This window comes from Typopeltis vanoorti, chromosome 2 (genome assembly GCF_054136105.1).
Source record: "Typopeltis vanoorti isolate ZY-2024b chromosome 2, IOZ_Tvanoo_1.0, whole genome shotgun sequence".
NCBI lineage: Eukaryota > Metazoa > Arthropoda > Arachnida > Uropygi > Thelyphonidae > Typopeltis > Typopeltis vanoorti.
The window spans coordinates 113,200,027-113,217,810 of record NC_143550.1 but is presented as its reverse complement, the minus strand read 5'-3'; the positions used below and the strand labels follow the sequence as shown (position 1 = coordinate 113,217,810).

At 34.3% G+C, this 17,784-nt stretch overlaps 1 protein-coding gene across 1 annotated transcript in view; it reads left to right on the top strand.

Moving 5' to 3' along the window:
- Ack-like (activated Cdc42 kinase-like) overlaps window positions 1-17,784 on the top strand; it is a 290,445-nt gene that overhangs the window by 223,752 nt on the left and 48,909 nt on the right. The window contains exons 11-13 of the mRNA XM_090407542.1: window positions 8,250-8,389; window positions 14,402-14,530; window positions 14,951-15,135. Coding sequence (XP_090263668.1) covers window positions 8,250-8,389; window positions 14,402-14,530; window positions 14,951-15,135 — 454 coding nt within the window. The remainder of the gene's footprint in view (window positions 1-8,249; window positions 8,390-14,401; window positions 14,531-14,950; window positions 15,136-17,784) is intronic.

Sequence of the window (17,784 nt, the reverse complement as noted above, 5' to 3'; positions counted from 1 at the left end):
TATCCTGTACACCCCTTGAGGGTACATGGCAGGAATTTGATGATGATAAGGACCAACTTTTCATTTTTCATTGTGTCAGTTGCTTTCTCTAAAGCAACTGACACAAACTCGCACTACTAAGGTAGAAATTCCTCCATTTCTACCTTAGTAGAACCTTCTGTGGGACCATAGACACAAATAAGTCTCATTGTCCAGTTCCCCTTTCTGATATTTGCCCACATCGCTCTACTTGAGAAGCCATAGTATTCAACACTAAATACGAGGCTAATCCTTCTTTTCCTTGATTGTCATTGCCTGAATATAACATTTTATAACATATAATATATAACATATATAACATATATAATATATATGTTATATAGTTATATGTTATATATTTAGTTATATATATATATAGTTATATGTTATATATATAGTTATATGTTATATAGAATATAACATATATAACAAAGATCTCACTAGTTTTTGTCTTTTTTGTTTATTATATCGATCCGGTACTTATCTAATTCGTAGATTGTAATATAGATAGCTAAACGAAATACTGGGTTAAGATGTATAAAAAAAAATAAAATAATTGGTAAACATCAACCATTACATAACTAAAACTGAACATGTAGAACCGTTACACAAATGTAAAAAACGGAAACAAGTGGAGCATGGAATGGGTTAGTCATTGTTTATTAGGTATGGATGATAGCTGACAGTAAAGTTAAAGAATGATCCATGGAAAAATAAAATGACTTCCAAATATTACATAAAATCATTCCTTGGTTTTCGTTGAGTGTGCCTTGTGAGTGGACTACTATCATATCCTCTTTGATATTGTGGGCAGTGATGTTATCTTCAGTGTAAGGTATGAAGCACTTGTCGCATTCGGTATTACCTTTCCTAGATGTTTTAATTTTGAAAATAGCAGAATGAGGCCTTTCTTAGCGTATACTGTAAGTCAACTCATACAGGTCATTACCTACATTTCTCTTCATTGCACCATATATCACAAAAATTAGGTATTATACATATGCTGAAAAAAGGGCAATGTCTATTACAGGAGATGAAGAAAACCCTAAAAGAAGAATGACATTCTCTTCTCCAACTATTGTTGAGCAATGGATATTCTAAGAAAATGTACAAAGAATACTATTTTCTATTCGTTCTCCGCAACAGATTCCTGACATTCGCTACAGAGCCTCGGTTTCCATCGCTTATATTAGCAAACTTTCAGAATCGTTAATCTCCTGAAATCTCATGACATAAGAGTGGCTTTCAAGTCCATTGTGACTATATGAGCTCTGTTATGTTAACCTATGGACCACAACCTGTTCATCAAACATCCTGGAGTTTACGATATTCCATGTTCTTATGGCCTTGCTTGCATAGGGTAAATATCTAGAAGTTTGGAAATTAGACGAAAAAGAGTATATTGGAGATGTTAATAACAACAGAGCAGACAGCTCAGTCCTAGTTTTCCACTTCTACCACACTCATCACAATACTGAATGGGACAATAGCTCCATGATTTATATAGAAGACAACTTCATTGTCTGCAATATCAAAGAAATCATCATCATCAAATTCCTGATATACCATATTTTTTGGATGATAAGACACACCCTGTTATTTGTATTTTTTATGTTTTCTTTTTGTATTAACTTGTGTACATGTGAGGTATCTGAATTCTTGTTCTGTAATTATCCTTAAATTGTATTTCTTTAGTTGTAATGGAAACACTACTTGTACCTCTTATTATATGCCTACTCAGGTACTTAATCTCCTTTGTGCACTGTGGCCATCACTTAGATTGATCACGTGTGTGAATTAGATTTACAAGGGGATTGCCTTTGGCTAGAGCCAATTCCCTTGTTACAAATATCTGGCGTCACCTCCTCGTTAGGTTCTGGAAATTTATTTGTTATTGCTGCGTCATCCAGAACCCTTAGATTAGAAAAGCTTCTTACTCAAGGAGTTAATTCTCAGACAGACACATGGTTAATTGTTCTATTAAATTACTTAGTTCAAATTAGCTAAATTTCCTGTACCAACTCTAGTTTGCAGTCGTGGTCTCTGTTAAACAGTTAGATTCCGCTAAGGTTCTAATTAATAAGTGGTGCATTGGATTCATTTATTAAAACTTATGCAATACACTTTCACCAAATATACTCTCAGCTAAAATAATCACTTTCTTAAGTTACAGAACTTAATATAACAAACTATAATTAATATAGTTGAATCTTGTCATGAGACACTACTATCGAATCAATTAATTGTCCCTTTGTATTCTTTGATCTACAATTCCTTCCAGGCATTAATTTAATTAACTTTGCATCCAATTATACTATAACATACTAAACATAATCAACATTCACAATACATTAGACTATGCTCCTGGAGCTGTAACACTTTGCTATTAGACTAAATACTAAAGTCCTGCCTCTTACATAATATGAGCTCTACTAATGAATGTTCCTGTTCACTATTATACAATAATTCTTTCTTCCACAACAAAAGAGACAAAGGTTTGTACATTACCAGATCTTTGAGACTTCTTCAGGTCTGTCCCTCAATCTTCAATTCCCTTTACAGTTTACTTATTCTTTGTCCTGGCGGTTGTCTCACCTGGGCTTGGGTTAGAGCTTGCTATTGTGATTTATCCTCTTCGATGTGAACGGGAAAAAGCTCTGCTGTAGTCCACGTGGTCTAGCATGACGGTCAGCTTGTGTAAATTTTTTCTGTCCGCTGACAAAATGCCCACACCTGGCTCGCTACTTTGCCGCTTATCTCTGTTGAGACATTGTTCCGTTGGCTCGGTTCACCTACGCATCTCACAACTCGAGACGGGCACCAATGCTGAACAGGAGAGCACGAGGAAAACTGGAATCCAAGAAAAAAAAAAGTCCTCCTAACTAGGAGAGCCAAGCCTTTTTATATTGCACCTTTAGCATCACACCTTTTTCACCCATCGCCATTCTTCTGCACTTGTTTCCGTTCTTCTCTCTTAGCGTCTTCCAAGAAGCTCGTCCTTACCTCTTCTCTCCATATGAATTTGTGTACATTTTTATGTTGGAACATAAAAATGTTAGTAATCGCCAGTCCATGTCCTGAGCAGAAATCTGACAGGTATTTGCCATTATTATTTGCTTTGCTCTTTTCTCCAAACTTTCCAAAAATATTTTTGTATTTCTGGCAATCATTTCGTACTGTACTATTTAGATCCCCAGCATGGACCAACTTTTCCTTTTTCATTGTGTCAGTTGCTTTCTCTAATGCCTCAAAAAATTCCTCCACTTCTACCTTAGTAGAACCTTCTGTGGGACCATAGGCACAAATAAGTCTCATTGTCCAGTTCTCCATTCTCATATTTGCCCACATCACTCTTCTTGAGAGTGCTTGCCATTTAAGAATACTAGCCTCGTATTTAGTGTTGAATCCTATGGCTACTCCTTCTTTTCCTTGATTGTGATTGCCTGAATATAACATTTTGTATTTATTGCTCAGAAAGATCTCACCAGTTGTTTTTTTTTTTTGTTTGTTTGTTTGTTTGTTTTTTGTTTCAGTCACCCCTATTGTATCGATCTGGTACTTATCCAATTCCTCAGCTAGCTCCATTTCTTTGCCATTCAGGCTTCTTATGTCGATAGTACTGATTTTGAACTCTTGTGATATTGAGTTGGGGTGGGTTTTAGAATTTGTTCCAGTAGCTGACTTTTGCTGTTTTCCTTGGCGAAAACAATGGGGGCCTTGTTTAACCTGGCAACGCCCCAGCCGGCATGAAATTCTGTCATGTTGTACCACTTTTTTTTTATTTTGGTTTAAGCCAATAAGAATACAGTTTGGTTGGCTAAATCCCAAATTGCCAGCCAATCCTCATTCGTTTAGTATCCAGGTAGATACCTAACAGGGTGCACCACGAGAAGGTGAGGATTGGACATTAGGTCAGAAGTCCTGATCGGTTCTTCATTCTTTTAAAGGCTATATGGAGGTCTCCTCTCAGTTATTTAGCTTTGACTCTTAAGCATCCCCAAAATCAAAGCGATTACGATTATTATTCACTTACGATGCATACTCAGTAGAAACCAAGGAATGATTTTATGATATTTGGAAGTCACTTATTAGATCTTTCTACACATCAGACTTTAACTTTTATGCCAGCTATCATGCATTACCTACTTGACAATGACTGATACATGCCACCTTCCATGCTCCACTTGTTTCTGTGTTTTTACTTTTGTGTAATGTTTTTAGTTATGTAATGGTTCATGTTTACTGCTTATTGTATTTTTTTTTGTTTGTTTGTTTTGTTTTTCCTAACCCAAAAGAAGCCACTGGCATATGTGGCAAAACTAGTTGTTTTGACTTTTTTATATTACATCCTATTCAACGCAGTATTAGTTATCATTTGTCACATTTCCACATTGCTGTTCAGATCATCTAAATCAGGGGTCGGCAACATTTTCAGACTCGTGGGCCATTATTTTTAATAATCGGACTGCAAGTGTTTAATTAAGAGAAAATAGTGAGTGAAAAAATGCTTAAGTTATCAATTTTTATTATATCAATCTGAAAAAACATAGAAATATTTAAAGTACGAGATAAAGTACGACATTCTCGTAATGACATCTGATATTATATTCTTTCATTCTTTCATAACCTTTAATTCAAATAAAACAAAGGGGCTTATCTCCATTTTCAATAAAGAAGTACTTGCTGTTCCATTCATCATTAAACCTTCCTTCATCTGCAATTTTACGTTTTCTTGAACTCATTTTTGAAATTTTTTTAACAAATATATGTATACATCCTCTGAAAATAATAGTCGATGTTCTTGAATCATTGAATTATATTAAAAGATGGACCTAGGGACGCGACTGCAAAAGTGTGCCAAAATCTTGGTTGTCGTCGGATGAAGTTGCCTTTGTTATTTCCACTCACGATGACTCACAAGGTTGATTCGTGCCAAGTTGCACGGTGATATCATGAAGTATAGGTATAAAATTATTTTTAATTTATTATTCATATTATATTATAAAATGTATTATTTAAACAATTCAACAGTGGGCCACATGCCATGTAAGTACGCCTAAACCTCTTTTTTAAACGATAGATACGTTCCTAAAAATTACACGTAAATGGAATTACTGACTCCATAGAAAAAGTGAAGATTGGTTCCAAACCTGAAATATAAGCAAAATAATGAAAAAAACAAACATTAAATTCGTTAGGATCATAAGATTTTTATTTACATTTCATGGAGAACACACATACATATAATGAATTTTAATAACTTAAAAAAAAGCATATTTATTTCAGTTGTTTGCTAAGGATTCTATAAAAAAATTATGTTATTCACTATAAGTTTCTGATAATAAACGCGAAAGCTTTCGTTTTCATGAGATCTAATATCACTAGAACTACTAGATATGGTATTATCGTGATCGACTTTCACCTCAACATGTGGAATTCTTCTTGTCATGTCTTGAACAAAAGTACCATTGGTTGTTTCAGTAGTTTTAGGCATGAACTCAGTTATTAATCGCTGTGTTGGTGCTTTAGATAAGTCGCGATATAATTCTCTGTATGAAGACATTAACAACTTAAGCTCACGTGAAAACTTCCCAGCATGTTCTTCATTTGGATCACGTAGGGCAAAATAATTGCCTAAATTACTGGCCAGTTTAAGACCTTCTTTAATTATATCAGCAGTAAAAGTTGGATTATCTTTATCATTAAATTCTTCACTTTCAGGAGTCTCAGAAACAGTCTCCACTATTTCGTCTTCGCCAAGAGGTTTATCAATTAACAATTCTTCGATATCTGCCAACGTAAGATCATCGAATCCTTCTCTGCCAATTTCACATGCCAAACTTATTATATTGGGCAATTCTGTAGTATGATTGAAGGGAACAGGAGCATTCTCTTTAACACATGCAGGCCACGAATAGCTTTCCAGCATGCATTCATAGTTTCTGGTCCCAATTCAGATAATGATAATCGAACCTGATCAATACGATCCATAATTGAAAATTTTTTCCACACATCCATAACTGACAGTGTTTCATCATCATTTAGCTTGTTCAAAATGTACTAAAATGTTCGCCTGACATAATATGTTTAAAAAGTCACAATTATATCCTGATCTAGAAGTTGTAGCAATGATGTGGTATTGTGCGGTAGAAAAAAAAATTGCACATTTGGGTGTTCTATGGCAGGATGACGGGTGCATTATCAAGAATCAAAAACACTTTAAATTTGATACCCTTGTCATTCAAACAGCATTTAACTTCTGGCACAAAATGTTTGTGGAGCCACTCAGTGAAAATATCAATGGTCACCCAAGCTTTTTTGTTGGCCATCCAATGAACTGGTAATTTTTGAAAATCTATGGCTTTCATTGGCCATGGTCTTAATGATCGCTTTATGAGCAGTGGTTTTATCATCCGATCTCCTAAAGTATTTGAACAAAATAGGAGTGTTATGCGATCCTTTTCTGCTTTGAACCCACCAACAGTTTTTGCATTTTTGATACGTAAGTTCTGTTTGGCATTTTTTTTCCAGAAAAGGTCTGTTTCATCCATATTTCAAACTTGTTCATGAATGTAACCTCCATCTTCAATTATTTTAGCAAGTTTTTGTGGAAATGCTTTAGCAGCTGTTTCATCAGCAGAAGCAGTTTCACCTTTAATTTTTATATTATGAAGAGCATGTCTTTTAATAAACTTAGCCAGCCAACCATTGCTTGCATGAAATTCATATTTTTTCCTCGACTGAGATAAAGTATCTGTCTGCAGTTTTTTAATCTGTTCATAAAATCTCAATGCTGATTGCTTGATGGAATTTCCGTCAACTGGCATTCTTTTTTGTACCTTATCTTCTATCCACATCACTAAATCTTTTTTGGCCTTTTCTAGAACAACATCTCTTGTGTATGATGATAATTTTGCACTCGATTTTGTACCAGAATAAACCGCTTTTCTAATAGCTTCTTAATTTTTCTTTATAGATCTGACAGTTGATTCACGGACTCCAAAATGTTTACCCACAACTGTTGCACCTTCCCCAGTTTAAAGACTATCTAAAATTTGAATTTTTATATCCAGAAAACGGCTTTCCTTTTTTTTTTTTTTGGCTATCGGCAACATCATGTGTGGACTGGATTAAAATCTTCAGTTAATGAAATGAAAGTTTGAAAATTGCATATAGCTTACCATTTATTATTTCTTGGCAAAATTATTAATTTTATAACGCGATTTTTATTTTGATTTCACTTAAAAAATGCAAATGCAAAAAAATGCATTTGTGTTGTCTACTTGAACACCAATTTAAAACTGCTAAGAACTGTTTTTTTATGCACAGTCAGTTATGTAATTTGGGGAATTCCCAATAAATGAAATTCGTAAGAATTTAGAATTTTCCTAATTGAAACGAGAATGCAATTCTACAAAATTCTCTCTTGAATTACGGATTTTTTTCCTAACTTAGACTTTAGGTTGATCGTTTAAAAGTGAATAAAAATTGCGTAAAAAATTTTTTTTGATATCCCAATTTGCGTAAAAAAAATTCACATAAAAAGAGGTTTAGGTGTATTGTCAACCTTTTATGGGCTGCCAAAAATGGAAGTTTGGGCCTCATGCCGGCCATCGGTTGCCGACCCCTGATCTAAGTCATTAAAAAGCAAGCTGGATATTAGCATTTTAAATTAATAATAGCACTCTACTTTAGACGGTTTGAGGATTTAGCTAAAAGCAACAGATCTTTGAAAAAAATTGTAACTATTCTAATCAAAAAAGAGATAATGTCCATGGTCAAGTAGTAAAACTATTCATCCTGGAAACGCTGGCTGGATGGATTTTAATCAAATTTGGTATTTGGAATCTTAACAAAAATTTATCAGTTATATATTGCAGTAATTTTTTTAAGCTGGGCTAATAAGTTAATAGTCTTTGATAGAGATGGCAGGATTTTTTGCTCTCTCACAAACAGCAAAATATTATGTGAATACATGCCATTAACTGTTTTAGCAGTTGATGGTGGGGTTTCTCAGGTGACAGATAGTCATCCTGTTGAAACAACCAGTAATGACTTGTAATTACCAGTGCACCTAATACATGAATAGAGAAATCAAAAAAGAGAAGTATATACATATTCAGATTTTTTATATTGTGGGAAATTTTTTATTTGCATTTACTAATAAAAATATTTCCAATAACAGTTTTTTTATTTTATTTTATTGTTTTATTAATTGGATGCTGCCATAGGTTAAGGCCTGAGATGATTTCACGTCCACAAGGTGATTTCAAACATACAGGACATGTTGGATTGGATGGTGCTTTTTTTGGTGATATATCTTTTCTAGGAGACAAATATCATCAGTTACCAAAACAAATTGTCACACCATGTAAGTTGTAAAATATATAATTGAAAAACTGTATTTTTCATAAAATGAATAATCTTCATATATTAAGAATGAATAATTATATGCTGTGCATAAATGCCCCTTATTGTACTGTTTTGGATATTATTACCGCATCCAGCCTGAGCTGCTTATGTATTTCTCAAAATGCGTAAAAACCTCTAAAAAGCCATTTTGTTCGCCTGTATGGAAGTTATTCCTGTACTCTTGCTGGATGGTATTTGTAATCTTAACAAAAATTTGTCAATTATATATTCAATAATTCCACTCTTTCTAGATTTAATAAAATTTGGGAATTTAGTATATACACAGATATCCACATTGTTCAGTTTTGTTTTAAAGTAATACCTTTATTGTCAAGCATATAAGAATTTGAACTGATAATAATTCTGTTGGGAGTAATTTCATAAAATTTGCTGTTAATTTTCTCTTTTAAATTTTGTGAAGTTATTTTAATTTCATTTGGATCATTTGCATTGGCAACATTGTGCAGATGAAATATTTAGAATTTCATTAAATGAAATGTTTTGAAGTTCAGTGAATTATAACTTGTCACATTTGTTGAATTTTTTAATGAAGTTCTGCTATTTAAAAGTGGTCTTTGAATAATGTAACTTTGTAGTAGAGACATCACAGTAGTTCTTGCAAAAATAACGTAACTGATGTAAGGTACCTGAGGTAAGTAAGGCCCAGCGTCTAATAAGGACTGTTTAAAAAAAATCACATTAACGGTAAGTTGCACCAGTTTGGTTTCTTACACACACACATGCACACACAGAGGACGCAATACAATGGCAAATCAGTGGCGCCATATTGTCTAGCAACTGTATTGTGTCAGTTTGACCTAGACCTTTGTGGGAGGTGGTTGCCTTTCCATTTAATAATATTACGCCACAATAGTTCATAAGTTTTAATTAAAAATATTGTTCTTTTCGCATTGTTTTTATATTTAAATTGTTCTTTCAACATTCAGTTTTATGATAAAAAATGTTTTAATTGATTTGAATTCATATTTTACATGAAAATAGATGTGATCTAATCTAGTTCACAGCGGTTAATAAGGCCCAGTAAATTTGTTGATGAGCCTTATTAAACTGCTATAATTTATGATTTTATTTTTTGGTGATTGCTCATAACAGTTATTTTATTGCTAAAGGCCTCTGAAAATGTCAGAAGTTAAAAAGAAATGGGGTCTTTGGACTGATGAAAGACTAGAAGCTGTGCAAAGAGGACAATTATCACAACGTACAGCATCAGAATGCTATGGAGTATCAGAAGAACATTGAGGAACCATTTAAAGACAGAGAAATTGACAAAAAAAGATTAGGAAGAAATACTGTGCTAACAAAAGAACAAGAGAAGAACTTGGTAGAAAGAATAGTCAAGTTTGCTTTAATTGGAGTCCCTTTAACTCCAAAAGCTATATGCAGGCAAACTTTTATATTTTGCGAACAAAATAAAATTAGGAATAACTTCAATAAAGAAAGTGGCCTCACAGGAAAAGATTGGTTGAAGTTATTTTTAAAGAGAAACCCAACAATTTCTGAATGTAAAGCTCAATATTTGAATCCTGCTCGAGCTGTAAAAACATGTCCTAATCCTCCATCTTGTGATTCAGATAACTCCGATGATGAGATTCCATTGACAAATCTAAAAACAAAAGACTCTTTGAAGTCATCGTTTTAGGAGTTAATGCCAATGTCAAATTATGCAGTTGTAAAGAAAAAAGCGTTAAATTATGAGGGCCAGAGAGTGACCAAAGATCTTTTCAAAGAAAAGGGTAGTAAGAAAGAGAAGGCTACCACTAAAAAACAGGAAGAACCAAAAAAAAAAAAGTGTCAAAAGAGGAGTGGTATTGCCATGGATGCAGAGAAGAAAAGGTTGCTGATATGAGGCAACAATGCACACGGTGTCTTAAATAGTACCACGAAGAGTGTGTTGGTCTCACCAAAGAAGAATGTGGTGTATTGGTCTTTATGACTATTCTTAAGCTAATAATTAGGATTAAAATTAATAATAATTAAAAATAATTGTTATGTTTTTTAAATATTTAATTTTGTTCAAGGGCTTTATTAAACTTCTATGATTTAATAAGGGCCACACAAGGTGTTTTTTAAAGACTTGGAACACTGTTGTTTCAATTAATCTAAACAATTGTCTAACTTATTCAAATTTTAAATAAGGTGGGCCTTATTTGCTTCAGGTACCTTGTTAATAATTGAAATTCTACCCTGCCCAATTTCAGTCTGAATTAAATGTTGAAGAGATATAAGACCTTGTAGTCATTTCCATTGTTAAACCAGTCCTAGTTTCAAGAACAATGATTTTTTTTTTTTTTTTTTTTTTTGCTGGACCATTTCTGTTGGCAGATTTATTTAAAACAATAATAATTCCTCCCTGCTTGATGAAATTGAAATTCTTGTAGAAATTGAATGAAATTCTTGTAGATAGGCTAATACGTTGGTTACTCATAACTATTAATTTTTCAGGAAATAATTAAAAATTAATTATAAAAGGCTAATTAATACTTTTCTATATTTTGGCAGTGATACACTGCCATCATCAGGGATCACAAAAAAAAAACGTGCATGCAGCCTCATTTTGCTCTAACACTGAGCAAATGAGGCTGAAAAAAAGGTAACAGAAATTGGCCATAGAGTTCTAAACAGTGCCTCCTAGTGGGCTGAAGTTGGCCATTGGGCTGACGATCTTAGAATATATGCTTCCCAAATTTGGGGCAGTCTCATGCATCCAAATTTGTTGAGGTTTGGAAAGTTTTTCAGGGCTGAGTTGAGGAATAGCCTTTCATATTTGTATTTGCTGCAGTGTAATAAAGTGGCCTTCTTCCAGTGTACCCTGTGGTGGATGTCTAAAACATGGTTAGCAAGGCCGGAGTGGCTGTATTGGTGGAACTGGATGTGTTCAGATATTCTGATATTTGCTGTCCCACCTGTTTGGCTGTAATAGGACAGTTTGCAACTGCAAGGGACCTGTGGGTCTAGGGCAGTGATGGCAAACCTATGACACATGTGTCAGCACTGACACACTTGAGGATTTCAGGTGACACACCTTGGATGTTGAAAAATATTGGTATTCTGATGAAAAAACTGCGATAAATCATGTAAGATCGCTCTCAGTTAAGGCGAAGGTAGGTTTCGGTTCATTAAACGAATTAAATTTTATAGTTAGCCTATTTCTATTTTATTTTGTAGTTAGAGCTAAAGCTCTTCTAACAATTTTCTCTTCTACATGCTCTTGTGAAACTCTCTTTTCTGCCTTAAATAATATCAAATCAAAAGAGAGAAATAGATTGAGCAATGATTTGAGCGCTGCTTGTCTAGAGCCCTTCTATAAAGCAACTTTCTACCAGTACTCAGCAACAGAAAAGTCATTAAATGTATTGTAAGTTTGTAATTTCACTTTATTAAATTAATTGTATAATATGAATTCATAGATTTTATATCAATGTCCTATTAAATAAATAGCCTAATATGATATGTATAAGTCACCATCTATGATTATGTAGTTAAATTTATAATGCATGTATGCAAGTGGCACATCAACAACATCAGTATTTAAAATAAAAAAAAGATGATTGATACACCTGAGTAAAAAGGTTCGCCATCACTGGTCTAGGGGATGTGCCTGGTCTTTGGCAGAGTTTATAAGAGATGCCAGTTTTTTGTGTGGCCTGTAAGTGGTTGTAAGGTTGCATTTCTTTCGAATTTCTGTCAATTTTTTGGATGTGCCCCAGATATATGGAATGGTGACAGATCTTGAGTAATCTGTGCTCTGAAGGGGGAGGGAAGGGGGGGTGCTGTTACAAGGTTTTAATTTTTTTGGGGGGGGGGGGTTTGTAGCCTTTGGCTAAGAAAGTGTTAAGGATATGGTCAAGTTCAGTAGTTAGGGCACCATTATCAGAACTTTTTAATTTTTTTGCCCTGTTATATAGGGTAAATGTGACCTCTCCAATGCTTCTTCCTTAGTATCACCATTTCTGGGTCTGGCTCCCATTGACGAAACCTCTCGGTCTACCTACTCACTGATGAGACCTCAAAAAAGATTGAAACTGGTGGGAAGCTTGGGTGACGAATGGCAATGCTGTAGCCCATGAAGTTAACTGAGGCTCGGCTGTTGCTGTTACCCCTCCAGATGAGCAACTCTGCTCGGTGGCGGGGTAGAGCCAACCGGTTGTGAGAGTTCTTCTGAGTTTTTGGAGTTTGACCTGTACTTGAACATTCAATAAAGGTCGAAACTAGTCTGGGTAGTGGTCCTTCCCTTAATGCATAGCATTATACATGTCCGCAAGGAGATGTGCTTTGCATTATGAGAGATACTGAGACAAGGAGTAATGAGAGCTTGGTCCACCTTTACTGCGAGTTGCCTCACTCCTGAAGATACTTTCAGGTGCAGACTTTGTTTGCTTACAGTTGGATAAAGGATTAAATTAAATTTATTATAGTCTAACCAAGTGGAAAATATACTTCCAACATCTTTCTCTAAATCCAGAGTAATTTAATAATAAGGTGGTACACCTTTTGCCAACCTGTTTAGGTAAATATGACCTCTCCATTGCTTCTTCCTTAGTATCACCACTTCTGGGTCTGGCTCCCACTGACGAGACCTCAATCGATCTGCTGTGTCTACACAGTCCTAAGATGAACCACATCCACAGCATGCGTTGCTTTATTGAATAGAATCCCTTTTGGATAAAAAGTCCATATTCCAAATTGTTGTTCTCCTCACAAAGTGAGGAGAACAACACCTTCCTCATCCCTCTATTGTACCCTAAACCCTGTTACCTCTATATGAGATCAGCTAACTCACCTTCAATTGAAAAAAAACCCACATAAAGATTCCTCTTGTCATGGCAAGAATTGAATTTAGGCCTTTTCAAATCTAAGGGTGCAAGTTCTTCCACTTGTGCTGTGGAGGTGCTATATGTGATATATATCTTTCTTTCCTGTGCTCTGTATACACATCTAGAAACACACCTATTACACTGCAGTTATTGACTTAAAAACAGTTTTTACTACAGCAAAGACCATTGTAATAAACGGGAAAAAAAAAACAAAAAAAACATTTGACTGAAGAATCATAGGTACACTGCTATTTTGTTTATGGCCCAGAAAATTCACTATAGCAAACTCGTCATTATAATGCACTTCCTATTGTATCTATAAGTTCTCTATAGCAAAATTCAGCTGTAATGTCTTGTAAGCATCTGAAATGATGCACATAATTATGTTATTAAAACACACCTCCTTGGAATCAAGTAACATTGTTGAGAATGCATTCTAAATACTACAGTACCTGTCATTACCATATCTTAAAATTCATCCCAAGTCCTTGCATACGTAGCACACTCTGGTAATGCATTTCACACCATTGATTATTCTCCAATTAACTCCCACCTAGTGATTGCCTCTTTCTTCCTCTTCCTTTTGTCCTTTGAAAAAAATTCCTTCTGATAATTAATCTAGTATTCCCCTCTCAGTAGCTTATGTCTTCATCATATCATTCTTTTCATTTATCATGTTTGTCAATTTCCACCATTGGCTTCTCTTGGAAGAACAGATAGTTTCTTCAGAACATTAAACAGTACATCTCATAGAGATCAAGAATATTTATTGTTCCTCTGTACAGTTGATTGACTATAGTAAATTGATTGAATATAGCAAACTGATAAGGACTACTGGAATGATTTGTTGTAGTGAAGAGTTTGCTGTAGTGAGCTTATTTAAGTATAGCATTCTATCTGTAAGGCTTCAGCCAGGACTTTTCAGTTTGTTATAGACAACAAGTTTATTATAACAGTGTTTGCTATAGTGAGAGTACAGCTGTATTCTTATCCTTTAAGCAGAACTAAAACTATTTTATTTGTTGATGCATTTTTGATGGAAACTGTCTTGTTTTGTTTAATGTTATCTTTTAAGATAGAGTTGTATGCTGATGCATTTTGCAAGACTGTTAATTTTTGCTTTGTTTCAATTTAAGACAAGCCTCAAGAAGATAAAGAGAAAAGTAGTCCCAGCCTAAACAACACTAATTCTGATTCTTCAGACAGGACTCCACTCTTGACAAAATCATCATCTTTGGTAGATGGTAAAAGTGGACCAGCAGCAGGTTAGAATGTTTTAGATTTATTTTACTGGAGTTTTCTTTAACTGTGTAAAATCATTTTAAAATTACTTAATGTTAGAAAGAACTGTAAAATAAAAAGCAATGCATAAATCCTTCTCTTTTTGAGAAGATTAAGGACTTATATATTTTTTAATTATTTACACATCAGATGAACTTCCATTATAATCATCATATTTATGATTTATTATTTAATCTTTTTATTCAGCGTGCACTAATTCTAGCAACAGCAACAAAACCAAACTTCAAAGAAATTTTTCAGATTTCTCTTGGAAAAAACCTTTAAGGAATCCAGTTTGAAAGACCATTAATATTCCTAGTAAATAACAGTTTAGTAATTTCAGTTTGCATTTTCTCATCTTGAAATGTATGATAGTTTCCTTTTTTTCTCCCCTTCCTCTTTAGATATTTGGTCAGATACTACATCTGAAAAGGATGCCAAAGATAATGCAAATCTTACAAATGATAAATCCTCAAAAGATATATATAAAGAGGGTAATGGCTGGAAACCTGTTCTGGGTGCAGATCATGAATATCATGAGATCAGTGATGAAGAAGATTTTGGATTTGTTGAAAATTCAAAATTTGAAGTAGGTATCTTTGTAATAAATTTTTTTAAATATATTTTTTTTATATTCAATAAAGTTATGTTCACAAATTCTATTTGTAGACATTTAAAACTGCAGACATACACTAGAGCATTGAGCAACTCTGTTCTCTCTCTGATTGCAGGGGAGTTTGTAACAGTTATTTGCCATATAAGCATGTACCTGAAAGAGAATGTTTGATGTAACATTCTTGAATATACATGCTACTGGTTAGTGATAGTAAACCTATGACATGGTCAGAGTGCCATGTGTAATAATATTTCTTGACATGCCACTGAAGCATGTGAAGGACCTGAATTCTGGTTCCAAAATAAACAGTAAACCAGACTGTGATTATAGGCAACTGATTCTTAAAAAAAAAAAAAAAAGATTTGGTAAAGAATACATTATTCCCCCCCCCCCCCAACCACGGCGTCTATAGATGTCCAACTAAATTTGGATGTGATTCTGTAACACCCATTGAATAACATGGATAAGAAGTGCAATTTGGTCTCACTATTTCATCCACCTCGGCCGGTAGGGAGGTTAATACATTTCAAATCCTAATTTAATATTTTTCTGAGGAATATATTTTTTGTATACTAAATAGCAGAAAATGCTAAATTAGTAAGGCTTGGATGGTAAGTGGGGAATTAAGATTAGTTCACATACCATATATTTATTATTATTATTATTATTATTATTATTAAAGGTATTATAAATGAAGTATATTGTATAATGATAATAAATGAAGTGTTATTCTTGTGTGTGACACAATGAAAATTATTGTTTTTATAGCAATTAAAATTCTTTTGAGAGTAATAATAGAATTTCACTTCTTTTTTTTATGTTAATTTCACTCATGAAATGCTGGTGAGCCAATATCAATTTTGTACCATCAGTGAGCTGATAATCTTAAGATGATGATATCAGCCCACTTTAATATAATAATAATATAATATGATGATTATTATCATCCTAATTAATAAACTATACCAGTGACCAGAGGACAAACTATTGGCCTCACAGACCTTAGTTGCTTCATCCCTAAATTCAAAACAAATTATAAAATAGGAATGCTTTTGCAAAAATGAAGTGCTTCATATCTGCTGTGAAAAAACAGAACTGAAACACTTTATAGGGAACATGCTCAGCCCATGCAGTCAACAACAAACCGCTTAAGATTTCTGGATGCACTTCTCATTTCCAACCTCAGTAAATGCTTCATTTCCATCTTCAGTCTGCAAAATTTCATCTGCTTTTTCTGGACAGAAGCTCAAATTGCAACCTCTTCAAACACTACTTAGCTTTTTCTCAGTTACACACTCTGACTCATTTCGACTCAAAGGTGGCATCTGTGCATATGTTTGCTCTGATATATCATGTCAAGAATATTCAATTTTATAATGCCATATATCCCATTTCTAAGAAGAGAGACAAATCCTTACCATCAAACTACTGTCCAGTACACTGGATATTAGCTTGATGATAAGAATTTGTCAGTTTCTCTCACCTCAGTTCTAAATTAGTAAAAAGACCTTAGCACCTAGAATCTCCTGATTTTGACCTCTTCTGGCTGAGAATCTCTATCCCATTCTGTCAGATTATTTGCGGTCTCTATCACTCTCCTAATGGTGCCAACCATTCTAAACCTTTTTTGATTTCCTTTCTTTCAATGTGAATTTTATGCAGTCCAACTTTTCTAACAGTGCAGCCATCTTCCTTGGGTGTTTTAATGTTCACAACACTAACTGGCTTTCCTCTTTCAACTGCACAGATCAAGTAGGAAGAGATACTGAGACATTAGCTATTACCAGTGATCTTTACACAACTGTTTACATGCCTACTAATATACTAGATAACCCTGACCACTCTTCAAACACACTGGATCTTTTCCTTACTAGTTACCCTTTGTGCCGCTCCTTTCTCTTCCATAGAGCAAACTGTACACAGCCACTCTCACCAGTTCTTCAGCATTATAATGATAAGACCTCAATTAAGGTCAAAGGGCGTGCTACTACTAATCTGGGCAGTAGCATTATACACACCCTAAATTGATGTGGACTTTGCATTATGGGTTACTAAGGCAATTGATGTGAAGTCAGTCTCTATATATACAAGTATGGCCATGAAGATACGTCACATACAAACATATAAGACTTGGTTCTCTCACCCACCCTCTTCCTCCTGTATTAGTGACCTACTGGAGTTGATGGCAAACCCAGTACACAGCTTTGCTGATTACAGTACATTATACTCCTCCTTTAATCACAGATTCACCACCACTAAATACTATTCCAAATGATGCTCACATTTGGGATAGTGCTCCTAAGAGCTCTCTAAAATAATTTATTCAATACAGAAGAGAACAATTAGTTTGATTAATGACCCATCTCTCAACAATTCATTCATCTTCTTCTTCTCCTGTAGTCCTAAATGGACCGTTGGGTCATTCATGGCTGGTAGGTGATAGTCTTGGTTAGCCTCCTCCGTCATCTCGGTCTCTTGTTTGTGATGTCAGTTGAGAAAGGGAGAAATTTGTCCATTTTTTGATGTTATCAGTCCATTTTAATCGAGGTCGGCCCCTAACCCTTGGTCCTGGAACGATTCCTTCTAGTGTTTGCTTTGAAATTCCATTAGCCCTCTCCATAT